Below are 12,971 nucleotides of genomic sequence, written 5' to 3' on the forward strand. Positions count from 1 at the left end.
AAATAATAGAACGGTTCGAAAAACCAAAGGTATCCTTTGCCTTTAAGCGAAGTGAGCACGAAACCAATCACAAATGGTACAATAATGGCCTGGCAAACCTTATTTTAGTATGGCAACTTAATTTGCGCTTACCTGGCTCTACAAATTTGGGCCCAGGTCTTATTGTTCGCAAAAACAGTCCAGGGTTGTGGAAAACCATAAATTAGCTTCGCCTGCGTATACATTTTAGTTTGACATGTTCTAGAATTGCAGTAATAAATTTATATGTCCCAGGCATGACATATGGTGCCCACTTGACATATATGTACATGATGTATTCCTTACACAGTATGTACAATGTGCATGTATTCATTGGCTCATGTTACTGACGTAAATTTATTCTGTAGCAAGTCATTAAGTATCCTTATCAAATATTTAGAGAGTTTTTTAATTTTTTGGTGACCTTCAAATTTGTGAAATAATATCAGTTTGATTCCTGAAAGCTGGTGAAACTTATTTCACTTCACCTGCTTGGGTTTTGATAAACATAAGGTTTTGGCTCCGATAAATCAAGTTTTCATTTAGTTTGTAATATCGAAAAATAGTAATATATATACATTGTAGCACACGTACTACCACACAAGGTACTCAAGTCGCTGAGTATAAAAACTTTCAGAAAGATAGGTTATTGCAGTGATGAATTCTGAGACCCAATTATTAAGCACCTGATAAGGGTTTACAAGGTGCTTTATTTTTGTTTAATTATTTTTCTGGATATAAATATTAGTTTAAACGCCATCTGCCAGTCACACGCGATGTGTACACACAAACAATGTATACAATATTTTTCTGACCATACAGTATATACAATGACAACTCACTGTTCAACATCCTCATGCCTGTGTCTTTATACATCATGATACACCTGTACTTAAAACTGTTGTTCAGAAATTAGTTGAACTGTCAATAAATAAGACCATATTGTGAGTGTGTTTCACAAGTCAACCAAAATAACAACGTAAACAAAATACAACCGATCATAAAATAAAGGTTTTAAAAAAGAAATGTAAATAAAAAATAAATTTGGCCCACAGCATGCATACTTTTCTACATATATGTAGGATTAAAGGATTTTGGTACTTTTCGTAACAGAAAACACAATGTCCACAGGTTTACATTAAACTTACACTGTTTGAAGATCATGATAGTAGAAAGCGTACCTTTAAATATAAGTTGCTGAGATGCTGTAGTTTTTGAGAAATGAGTAGTTAACAATGTCATGTAAACGTTTTTACATGCTAAAATAATTTTCGTCTCATGATCACCGAGACAACAATTATTTTCATGACATCTCAAAAACTACAGTACCTCAACAATATTTCCACTGAAGCTTTCTGCTATCATTATCTACACACAGTGTAAGTTTAGTGTAAATCTGTAGACATTGTGTTTTTTGTCCTACAAAAAGTACATAGACCCTTTAAAACAATCAAACTGTTTCAAACACCAAAGCTACACTTTGTGAGAAACCCAGCAACTGATTTCTTTGGTTTTCATCTATTTTCTTTTTTCTCCGCAGACAGTACAGATGTCGTAGACGGTAAACGAAAGCTGATCCTCGGTCTGATATGGCTGCTTATCCTCCATTACTCCATCTCCATGCCAATGTGGGACGACGAGGGGGAATTCGAGGAAGATCCCACCAGGAAACGAGCCCCAACTCCCAAGGAGAAACTACTGAGCTGGATCCAGAACAAGGTCCCCGAGCTCCCCATCAAGAACTTCACCCGCGACTGGAACGATGGGCGGGCCATCGGCGCCCTCGTAGATGCTGTGGCACCAGGTTAGCAATTCAAAGTCGGTGTTTGATGCGAACAAGCAAAATAAGTCGTTGGTCGTTGTTTTGATTATTCATAACCCACAGCGCCCACATTAATTGCTGCGGTGCTCTGTGCATGTACTGCGATGCCCTTTGCCAATACAAAATTGTATTTTCCTTGTGCACATTTACCAGAGCAAAATTGCTAAGGGTTCAAGAATAGAGCCCATGCCTGTATGGTGTACATGTACAATGTAAAAACTAGTTAATGACCTGGGCCCAATTTCATGGCTCTGCTTACCGCCGAATTCTGCGCTTACGTGCAAGCGCCGAATTTCTGCGCTAGCCTTGTAAGCGTAGAATGACTAGTAACGTGGAATACACATGCGCAGACGCCAAAATTCGCCACTTAACCGTGAAATAGGCTTGCCGTAAGCACAGAATTCCCTGCTTCTATAAGCGCCGATTCTGTGCTTACGGTAAGCAGAGCCATGGAATTAGGCCCAGACCGTTAACTATTTTTTAAACTTTTGCAGTATTAGTCATGATATGTGTGGTTCACTCTTGTTTTTGTTTTTTCCTCAGGACTGTGCCCTGACTGGGAGGACTGGGATCCCAAGGATAATTTGAAGAATGCCAAGGAGGCCATGAAGCTGGCTCAGGATTGGCTGGATGTACCTCAGGTAAGTAGCCAATCATGGAACGGAACTAAAAATATCTAGGCTTGGTTTCAGTAAGCACTAAGATCGTCTTCAGATGAGTTGTCAATACTGCCGTAGTGATTTGTATTCTGGCATAACAATTTGCTCAGCTGTAAGCAGATTCATGAAATGGGGCAAAGAAGACTTCCCAAACCTTACCTGCATCATACAACCACCATGCAAAGCTTTATACAAACTGTAAGTCTTACTTTAAACATCTTTCATGGTAGAAGAGAGACTAGTTTTTACCTGAATGCTCAACTAATTTTAGTTGTAACGTTCAGTGTTCTCATGCACAAAGCTTCCTCTATGCCCAAATACCGACTCCGGATTGCACAGTTGGGAGAAAATAAGCGCAGAGTAGAAAGCAATCAGAAGACAGAATGCCCCACATTTTTAAGGAGAAGAAACTCTGGAGAACCCTGAAGTTCATACCGGTACCAATATTCCAGAGAAATATTTCCTTCTGAATTACTCAACAACTCAGCCTGTATTCCCCTTTTGTTCTTCCTTCGTATCCTGCAGGTGTTGGACCCCAAGGACATGTGCAACCCCAAAGTGGACGATCTCAGTATGATGACATACCTCGCTGAGTTCCCCAAGTGCAAAGTCAAGCCAGGTGCTCCCCTCAGACCCAAATCTAACGCGAAAAAGGTTAGTGAGAACAATAATAACAATCTGAATTGGGTTTTTTATATCGTGCTTTTCTCACTCGAAGGGCTTCTCGAAGTGCTCCAACCCCTGGGCCCATTTTCATAGCGCTGCTTATTGGCCGATTTATACTGTGCAATTTCCATTTCATAGCGCTGCTAACCGTAAGCACACGAAAAGGCATGCTAACCTTCCAGTGCTTACCGCACAAAAATAAATGACGTCACAATGCAAATCCCGGTAACCACGCAATAGGGCCACCCAATTTTTCTGCTAACCTGTGAAATACGCTACGGCTTAAGCAAGTTTTTTTCTGCTACAGTAAGCACGCAAATTTGCTTACTGTTAAGCAGCGCTATGAAATTGGGCCCTGGTCACTTGGCCATTTTATACACTCTTAAGCCATCTCAGCTCCCTGGAGAGTATACAGCAGGTGCAACAAATAATGCGCTACTCGGCTAATTCAATCACAAGAACCAACTCTGCCATTACAGGTAACCATTCACCCTACCCATGGGGAGTCTTTAACCAGGCCTTGAATTACATGCAGGCCATTACCTCTGTTGCCCCTAGTCTTGGCCTTGGTGCCCCTTCAGATGTTTCCTATATACTTTCAGATTTTCCAATGAAAGTGCCCTTTCCAAAATAAAAATGGCCTTGCCCTCTCCAAGATGGGATTCCAGGCCTGTTTTTCCTGAACAAAAGTAATAAGAATAGACATTTGTTCAGCTCAGCACCAGTGTCCTCCAACGTCGATGTCATGGCACATAATAATAATAATAATAATAATAATAACAACCCGTTTTTATATAGCGCTTTTCACACCTGTCTCAAAGCGTCATTGGGCCTTAAATCATTCCTTAAACCATCTCAGCTCCCTTTGGAGCATACAGCCTGTGCGCAATATATGCGCTACTCGACTAAATCAATCACAATAACCATCTCTGCCCTCACAGGTACCCATTTACCCCTGGGTGGAGAGAAGCAATTATAGTTCAGTGTCTTGCTCAGGGACACAAGTGTCACGACCGGGATTCGAACCCTGAACAGAAGCATCAGAGCTTGAGTTCAGTGCTCTTATCCACTCGGCCACGACACTCCACATGAACCCTATCATCCTAAACAATGCGCCATTTGTTTCAATCCATAAACCATCTCAGCTCCCTGGGGAGTAGACAGCCTGTGCTGCCAAGTATGGATATGTAGCCACCCAACTTTATCCTTACACTATTTATGCCCCGTTTCATTGTGCCCCAAGCCATCCTAAACCATCGCAACTCCTTTGGAGTATGCAGCACTGGCATAAACTGGGCTTACATGTTGCTGATTATTCAGTTCAACACTATATACCCTCATATGGGCAATTCCATGGTCAGTCGTATTACACTTTTCAGTGTCATTTCTCAATCTTGGTGCTAGAAGTTCTATGTGAGATACTCTTTCCACTAAGTCTATAGACTGATTTGTACTTGACACCCAAGGCTTTGAAGTGATGATAAGAAATGTTGTGGGCTTTGTGCTCGGGATGTTATAACGTTGTAAAAAGCGGTCAGTCGCATTACAAAAAAAGGGCATGGTAAAAAAAAAACACTTGTCACAATTCAAAAATGTCCACTATCAAAAAGCTTGCGAAAGTGTTACTATACATGTATGTAACACAACTCGTATACATGAGTATCCTTCTCACTCTACTCTATTCACCGGGGGTGACCCCGGGAACAACAATCGTCCCTTTCAAACTTGGATCGTTTTCCTCTAATCTACCCCGGCAAATGGGCATACCTCAAGAAATAACCACCCCTGCTTTGGAGTAGGGGTGAGTGCTAAAACCATGGGGTATTCTTGAAACAGGCAACCGGCTGCACCTTATAGATAAAGGCCACAGTGTGAAGTGCGCTATAAAAATGGTTTTATAAATTGTAAAATTTCTTTATTTGCAACAGGTACGTGCGTACGGACCTGGTCTGGAGAAAGGAAACGTGATCAGTGTTCCTACCAATTTCACCGTGGAGACGTTCTCAGCCGGCAGCGGCAAGGTGGAAGTCACCATCCAGGGACCCGATGGCAAAACTGTTCCCAACGAGTGCAAGTTCAACAGCGACAAGAACAAGACGTACACTGTGACATACACAGCAATGATAGCTGGTACCCACACGGTAAGCTGGTGGCCAAAGTAATGATAATAGTGGCTTCTTATAAAGTGTGCATATCCGTCGCCCAGTGACACTGAAGGCGCTGTAACACACAGTATTTGCCTTCAAGGTATAATAATAATAATTTGGGGGCTAATCATCCTTACTCACAGCTAAGAGCTGAATTGCGAAGGACGCAGTTACAGCGTGTTCAAGAAGCAGGCATGCAAGGGCGCCTTTGGCTGCCAGCCACATCAACCCATTATGACCATGGAGCACAGCCAAGATCGAAAGTGTTTGATTTTTTTCAAGGGAGGAAAACCTGATTGTCTGGAAAACCCTTGTGGCACAGCAGAGAACCAACGCAGAACTCAACTCACATATGGCCCTGGCCAGGAATCGAACCCGGGTCACCTTGGTGAGATGCGAGCGCTTTACGCACATGCCAACCATGCCACCCATGTGTTGGGCTACATGTATGTTTGTTATATAAGACCTACTATGTATTCCTTTCACATAGCACCATGTAGTAAGGTAGTGTAGCGCAATATGCTGCCAATCAAACCAGGAACACCGGAACGAACTTCCCCTTTCATTAAGTGCACTGTGTTCTGTTTCTTGCGTTACGCAACACACAAGACCAACTGCTTTATGTCCCATCCGAAGGACGGAGCATAATGGTGAATTGTCTTGCTTAAGGACACAGGTGTCACAACTGGGACTCGAACCCACACTCTGCTGATCAGAAACACCAGAGTTTGAGTCTGATGCTCTTAACCCCTAGGCCATGACACACCACAAACTATTCATTGGCAATCTTTCAATCAGTAATGCTTATTCAGGGTAAGAGAAATGATAACTTTGAATAGTTTTTTTCATCCTCCTCCTTTGCCAACAGATTACCATCCTCTTCAAAGGACAACAAATTCAGAAGAGCCCCTACACTGTGGAGATTGGGGATATGAAGGGCAATGCATCCAAATGCTCGGCCAAGGGCCCTGGACTGGAGGCAACTGGCCTCATCGTCAACAAACCCACCTACTTTGAAGTCTTTACTGCAGGTTAGAACCCAGAAAAGAACACACTATAGTGAACAAACAACTATAATAAAAGGGGCCATGTCTTAAAGACACTCCTGGCGCAGGAGAGATGCAGAAGCAAGTGGGCCTACAATGAGTTAAATGTTCGAAAACAAAATTGCAAAAAAGTAGGTTTCCAGTGACTTGTCGAAGAGTATAGAGTTCATTCCATAGTGATGGGCCAAAGTTGTGAAATAATAACAAAAGAAAAAACACCCTTGTCACACGAAGTTGTGTGCTTACATGTAATTTCGAGACCTCAAAATCTAATTCTGTGGTCTCGAAATCAAATTCGTGGAAAATTACTTTTTTCTTGAAAACTACATCACTTCTGAGGGAGCCGTTTCTCACAATGTTTTATACTATCAGCCTCTCCTCAAACCAAATAAGGTTTTATGCTAATAATTATTTTGAGTAATTGGGGTAGATTGTGTGCTAGAGCATCGGCACGTTTCCAGATGTTGGTTTGAGTCCCACTCTTGTAAATGTTTTCTTTGTTCAACCCCCAAAATCATCTCTTCTTGTTCATCAGGTGCTGGAGCCGGCACTCCGGACGTGACCGTGATCGACCCTAACGGTGTTACAACAACTTCCAGCGTCAAGGTCACAAACAAGGGAAAGAACACATTCTACGTTGAGTACCTTCCCACTGTCGTTGGAAACTACACCATCGAGATCAAATTTGCTGGCCAGCATATTCCAAAGAGTCCCTACACTGTCAGGATAGCTTATCGTAAGACTTTTATATTTCTTATGCTGGGAAAAGCTATCTTTGGTTGTGTGGTGTTTAAACGTGATAAAGCTGCAGAAGTTTAAAGGGGCTTTGTCGTCAGGATCTAAGCAGGGCCCAATTTCATAAGAGCTTGGCCCAATTTCATGGCTTTGCTTACCGCCGAATTCTGCGCTTACAATCACGATCTTGTAGAGCACGCACGCGTAGAAGCCACAATTCACCGCTAACCTGTGAAATAGGCTTGCCATAAACACAGAATTCCCTGCTTACTTTAGCGCCGATTCTGTGCTTACGGTAAGCAGAGCAATGAAATTGGGCCCTGCTTAAGCACAAAACGTAGCAAAGCACAACAGAAATCCCTTTACGTCTGGATTTTGGCGCCTTACAAAAATACATTTTTTAACGAGTACCCTGCTCATTTCTGCTAAGTAGGAAATTGTTAAGCATTTTTTTCTATGAAATTGGGCCCAGGCCTATGGTTGTACATGTATGTGAATGACTCTCACCCAGTAACTGCATGTGCGCATGTGCATACATGTACTATCCAAAGACATGATACGGAACAGGGTATACGAGGGCAGCTAATGGGTGCGTGTTCAGAATTCCATGTTCAGCCATGAGCCTGCTGTGGACATGACCACACAGCCCCTTTAACTACATAGTGAGAACCAATAGTCTTGTATTACAAGACCAGAATAAGGTTACAAGCCAGCTACAATGCCACATGTAAATTTCTATACTGGGCCCAATTTCATAGAGCTGCTAAGCACAAAAATTTCCTTAGCATGAAATGTCTTCCTTGATAAAAACAGGATTACCAACCAAATTTCAACGTGATTATCAGGATGAGCAAATAACAGCTGAATACCAGTAACAAGGAATATGCAATAAATTGAAATTTGGTTGGTAATCTTGTTTTTACCAAGGAAGAAATTTCATGCTTGGTAAATTTTTGTGCTTAGCAGCTCTATGAAATTGGGCCCTGGTATTGCTAAGCAGAAAATTGACAAGCAGAGAATTGACAAGCAATTTTTTTTTCTGCTAAAGCAGCTTTATGAAATTGGGCCCAGATGTAGAACATGCAGCTGTCTAACGAAGAAGTGCTACATGACTAATAAGTTGTTTCAATACTGAAATAACCATGTCGGGTCGGAACTTCTCAGAGTTGGAGGTGGAGAGAGAAACCAAATGCACAAACAAATATTCATAAATACCTCAGACAGTTTTGCTATTCCTATTGGTGGAGAACGCATCATGTGGGTGTGTATAAACCTTTGTTTATGACCAGTACAAACTGTTGAAACATGGGTGTGACACGCGAGCTTGTACTGTGATTATAAGATAGTTTCTTCATTCCTATTGGTCGAGAGCAACGTCTGAAACAGTTGGGCCACGATTCGCTCAATGGCACAGCATTCCCTTATAAGGAGTTGTTTACCCGAGGGCCTTACCATTTCATAGCTGGAGGGGTGTTGTGTTGAAAGAAATCATTGAACAATTATAATTTTTGCATTTATTTTACTTTTTGACGGAAAGGTATTTATGAATGGGAATCAAAGTGTGTTTAATCGGTTTTCAACTAGTGGTTTAAACCTGCCGAGGCCTGGTTCTTGATAATTTACCTCGACTTCGTCTCGGTAAAACTATCAAGAACCAGGCCTCGTTGGGTTTAAACCACTATGTTGAAAACCTCTTCATCACACATTGACTCCCTTATTTATGTTCAAGCTTCTTTTATTTCTCACATGAGGATTTTTTTTCTTTCTATTTTTAACTTGAGCCGGTGAGACTCCGGGCGCTATTTTGCAAATTGCTAATGAAACAAGGAAATGAGTTGTATCCCTAGAGGGGTGAAGGCAAAGTTTTATTAGATGAGAGGGTAACCCTGTTTGCTCTGTAGGAGGGGGGGGGGGGTGGGTGGGGATAAGCATGTTGTTTGTTGTTAGGTTGGGTTTGTTTATGGGGGGGGAGGGGGGGCAGACAGGAGGGTAACCCTGTTTGCTCTGTAGGAGGGGGGGGTGGGTGGGGATAAGCATGTTGTTTGTTGTTAGGTTGGGTTTGTTTATGGGGGGGGAGGGGGGGCAGACAGGAGGGTAACCCTGTTTGCTCTGTAGGAGGGGGGGGTGGGTGGGGATAAGCATGTTGTTTGTTGTTAGGTTGGGTTTGTTTATGGGGGGAGGGGGGGCAGACAGGAGGGTAACCCTGTTTGCTCTGTAGGAGGGGGGGTGGGTGGGGATAAGCATGTTGTTTGTTGTTAGGTTGGGTTTGTTTATGGGGGGAGGGGGGGCAGACAGGAGGGTAACCCTGTTTGCTCTGTAGGAGGGGGGGGTGGGTGGGGATAAGCATGTTGTTTGTTGTTAGGTTGGGTTTGTTTATGGGGGGAGGGGGGGCAGACAGGAGGGTAACCCTGTTTGCTCTGTAGGAGGGGGGGTGGGTGGGGATAAGCAAGTTGTTTGTTGTTAGGTTGGGTTTGTTTATGGGGGGGAGGGGGGCAGACAGGAGGGTAACCCTGTTTGCTCTGTAGGAGGGGGGGTGGGTGGGGATAAGCATGTTGTTTGTTGTTAGGTTGGGTTTGTTTATGGGGGGGGAGGGGGGGCAGACAGGAGGGTAACCCTGTTTGCTCTGTAGGGGGGGGGTGGGTGGGGATAAGCAAGTTGTTTGTTGTTGGGTTGGGTTTGGTTATGGGGGGGAGGGGGAGCAGACAGGAGGGTAATCCTGTTTGCTCTGTAGGAGGGGGGGGGGTGGGTGGGGATAAGCATGTTGTTTGTTGTTAGGTTGGGTTTGTTTATGGGGGGGGAGGGGGGGCAGACAGGAGGGTAACCCTGTTTGCTCTGTAGGGGGGGGGGTGGGTGGGGATAAGCAAGTTGTTTGTTGTTGGGTTGGGTTTGGTTATGGGGGGGAGGGGGGCAGACAGGAGGGTAACCCTGTTTGCTCTGTAGGAGGGGGGGGGGGGTGGGTGGGGATAAGCATGTTGTTTGTTGTTAGGTTGGGTTTGTTTATGGGGGGGGAGGGGGGGCAGACAGGAGGGTAACCCTGTTTGCTCTGTAGGGGGGGGGGGTGGGTGGGGATAAGCAAGTTGTTTGTTGTTGGGTTGGGTTTGGTTATGGGGGGGAGGGGGAGCAGACAGGAGGGTAATCCTGTTTGTTCTATTGGGGCGGGGCGGGGGGGGGGTAACCCTGTTTGCTCTGTGGGAGGGGGTGGGGATAAGCATGTTAGGGTTTTTGGGGCGGAGGGGGGGGCAGGACGGGAGGGTTATCCTGTTTGTTCTATTGGGGCGGGGCAGGGGGGTAACCCTGTTTGCTCTGATGGGGAGGGGGTGGGCAGAGGGTAACCCTGTTTGCTCTGTGGGCAGAGGGGTGGGGATAAGCATGTTAGGGTTTTTGGGGCGGAGGGGGGGGCAGGACGGGAGGGTTATCCTGTTTGTTCTATTGGGGCGGGGCAGGGGGGTAACCCTATTTGCTCTGATGGGGAGGGGGTGGGCAAAGGGTGACCATGTTTGTTCTACGGGGGGGGGGGGGGGTGGGGGGGGGACAGGATGGAAGGGTAACCCTGTCTGTTTTGTGGGGGGGGGAGCAAAAGGGTAACCTTGAAGGGTTTGTTGGGGGGGGGGCATAAATTAGGTATTATTAACCACCCCGAACAGTCGCACTTCACTGATTAGGTGGCCGTGGTTGTTTTGATCACTTGGATTCATGATGCACTCAGATTCTGTCACTTTGTTTTCCCCAAGTAAAGATTTGAGGCATACGTGTACGTGTATAGTTTTGGATTTGTTTTATTTTTTATTCTGTAGTACATTTGTAACTGTTGCTCAATTTCATAACAAGCAGTCAAGTACAGAAAGTTGATCGGGCAAAGACAAGTTTTAACTTGCAGAAACAGGTTTACCTATCCAGAATAACATACGATTTATACTGCTTATAACTGGTTCTCTGCTTATTCTCGCTTAGCAGACAAGTTTGCCAAGCTTGGCTTTCTGCAGTTAACAGCTGTATGATATTTGACCCTTGTCTGTTAACAAATGAACATGAATGTGTCTGGTAGCTGCAGAATGTTTCTGAGACCGATATAGTGCGGACTGAAGTAAAATAAGCATCCCAGGGAAACGGCACATTCCCAGACAGTGAAATATTTGACTGAGATACATGTGTGCCAAGTTTTGCCTACAAATCTCCATGCAGACATGTCAATGCCTCTGAAGTTATCCCCCTGACTATAGCAGGCCTAGAATTTGATCCTAAAAGGGCAAGGCCATTTTCTTTTTGTAAAGGGCACTTCCATTGGAAAAGTCAATAGGAAATGTTTGAAGGGGCACCAAGGCCAGGACCAGGGCACACGGAGGCCATAGCCTTTGTGGCCTGCATGTTAGTCCAGGCCTGGAACCAGTTACGTCTCATTTAAAAAAAAATATATTTCAGAAGAAAATATTTATATGGAAAGGTTTGCGGTAACACCAAGTAATGACTATCTGTAATGAGTTGATGTGGTTCTAAAAGGTATTTCCACCTTGCAAGTTTTCAAATTGCACTTATAAAATAAAGAAAAACATTGATCTCCGGTTCTACTTGTGACTTTACATTCAACATCAACAGAACGTTGTTGTGTTTCAACCCCAACTTATTTATTTATTGTTATATTATCAGAAACGAGCGCACTTAGTTACGAAACAATTTCTCTGTTGTTTTTCTTGCAGCCTTCAATGCTCAGAAAGCGTTTGCCTACGGACGCGGAATCCAGAACAAGGGTCTACGCGTCAGGGAGGAGTGTGTCTTTTACATCAACACCAAGGAAGCCGGGGAGGCTGCCCTGAAAGTTCAGATAATTGGTCCTGGTGAGCTCAGTGCACTGCAAGGACGTTTGTATACTGCTAAGTGTGGGATAACCATGCGTGCAGTCCTGTCAAACGATAAAGATGTGTGAAAATAACGTGTGATAAAATGAGTTGAATGTAATGAAGATAGAAAAGTGAAAAACCCCAAAATGGAAATATAATAATAACAATAATAATAATAGTGGTTTTTAGCGTGCTCGGGTCCGTCACGCAGTGACGCTCATGGCGCTTCAACATTATTACCCCTGGTCACTAGGCCTTAAATCATTCCTTGAACCATCTCAGCTCCCTAGGGAGTATACAGCCTGTGCCGCCAAATATGTAGCGCAATCAAGGCTTATCAATCACAATAACAAATATTTTCTTGTGAAAAATGTGTGTGTGATCCATGAAAAGTTAAACTAAATTTCCCAGAAAGTTAAAACCATATTTTGATGTGTGAAAAATGAGTTGAATGTGATGAAGAATAATTATGACACTGAGGACGACCCAATTGACCAGTTCCCGGCTGATACCACCTGTATTTCCCCCGTCATATCATGTCAACCTCTATCCCAAACTAACCTCTGTATTCTTAGTCACTAATGAAACGTAACTCTTTTTCGTACAAAGAAGCATGGTGTGTGTTCAGTCACCTGTCAGTTAACCTTTGCTGTCAGCATTTGCTTGTTTGTCTGTCAATACAGATGGATAACAGTTTTGTGCAGTGGAGAGGGAGAGATTATAAAGAAAGAGGTGGATTTTGTTTGGTGTGACGATGGTTACTTGTCTGACAAATTTTCTAACGGTTTGTTTGTTCATAAAAAACATAACAAGCATGTCTCATGGTTTTGAAGTTTGTGCAATATGAAACACATGATGGATTTGCCGAAGTGCATTTGGTTACCATCTCTGTGAATTAAATACTCAAGAGGAATAAACACAGTGGAAGACCTGCCAAAGAACCGATGGATTGTATAATAGAAGACTGTAAAATCATACAACTGCTGGTTCATTTTTGACGATCATTTGCCAGTGATAAACCAATGGTAAATTCAACCAAAGAG

At 43.6% G+C, this 12,971-nt stretch overlaps 1 protein-coding gene across 1 annotated transcript in view; it reads left to right on the forward strand.

The window, feature by feature from the left end:
- The window catches only part of LOC139954333 (filamin-A-like), a 132,331-nt gene that overhangs the window by 49,528 nt on the left and 69,832 nt on the right, over positions 1–12,971 (forward strand). Inside the window, exons 3-9 of the mRNA XM_071954089.1 lie at positions 1,559–1,822; positions 2,384–2,481; positions 3,025–3,153; positions 5,094–5,306; positions 6,181–6,343; positions 6,894–7,094; positions 11,788–11,925. Coding sequence (XP_071810190.1) covers positions 1,559–1,822; positions 2,384–2,481; positions 3,025–3,153; positions 5,094–5,306; positions 6,181–6,343; positions 6,894–7,094; positions 11,788–11,925 — 1,206 coding nt within the window. The remainder of the gene's footprint in view (positions 1–1,558; positions 1,823–2,383; positions 2,482–3,024; positions 3,154–5,093; positions 5,307–6,180; positions 6,344–6,893; positions 7,095–11,787; positions 11,926–12,971) is intronic.

Source organism: Asterias amurensis, chromosome 2 (assembly GCF_032118995.1).
Source record: "Asterias amurensis chromosome 2, ASM3211899v1".
Lineage (NCBI taxonomy): Eukaryota > Metazoa > Echinodermata > Asteroidea > Forcipulatida > Asteriidae > Asterias > Asterias amurensis.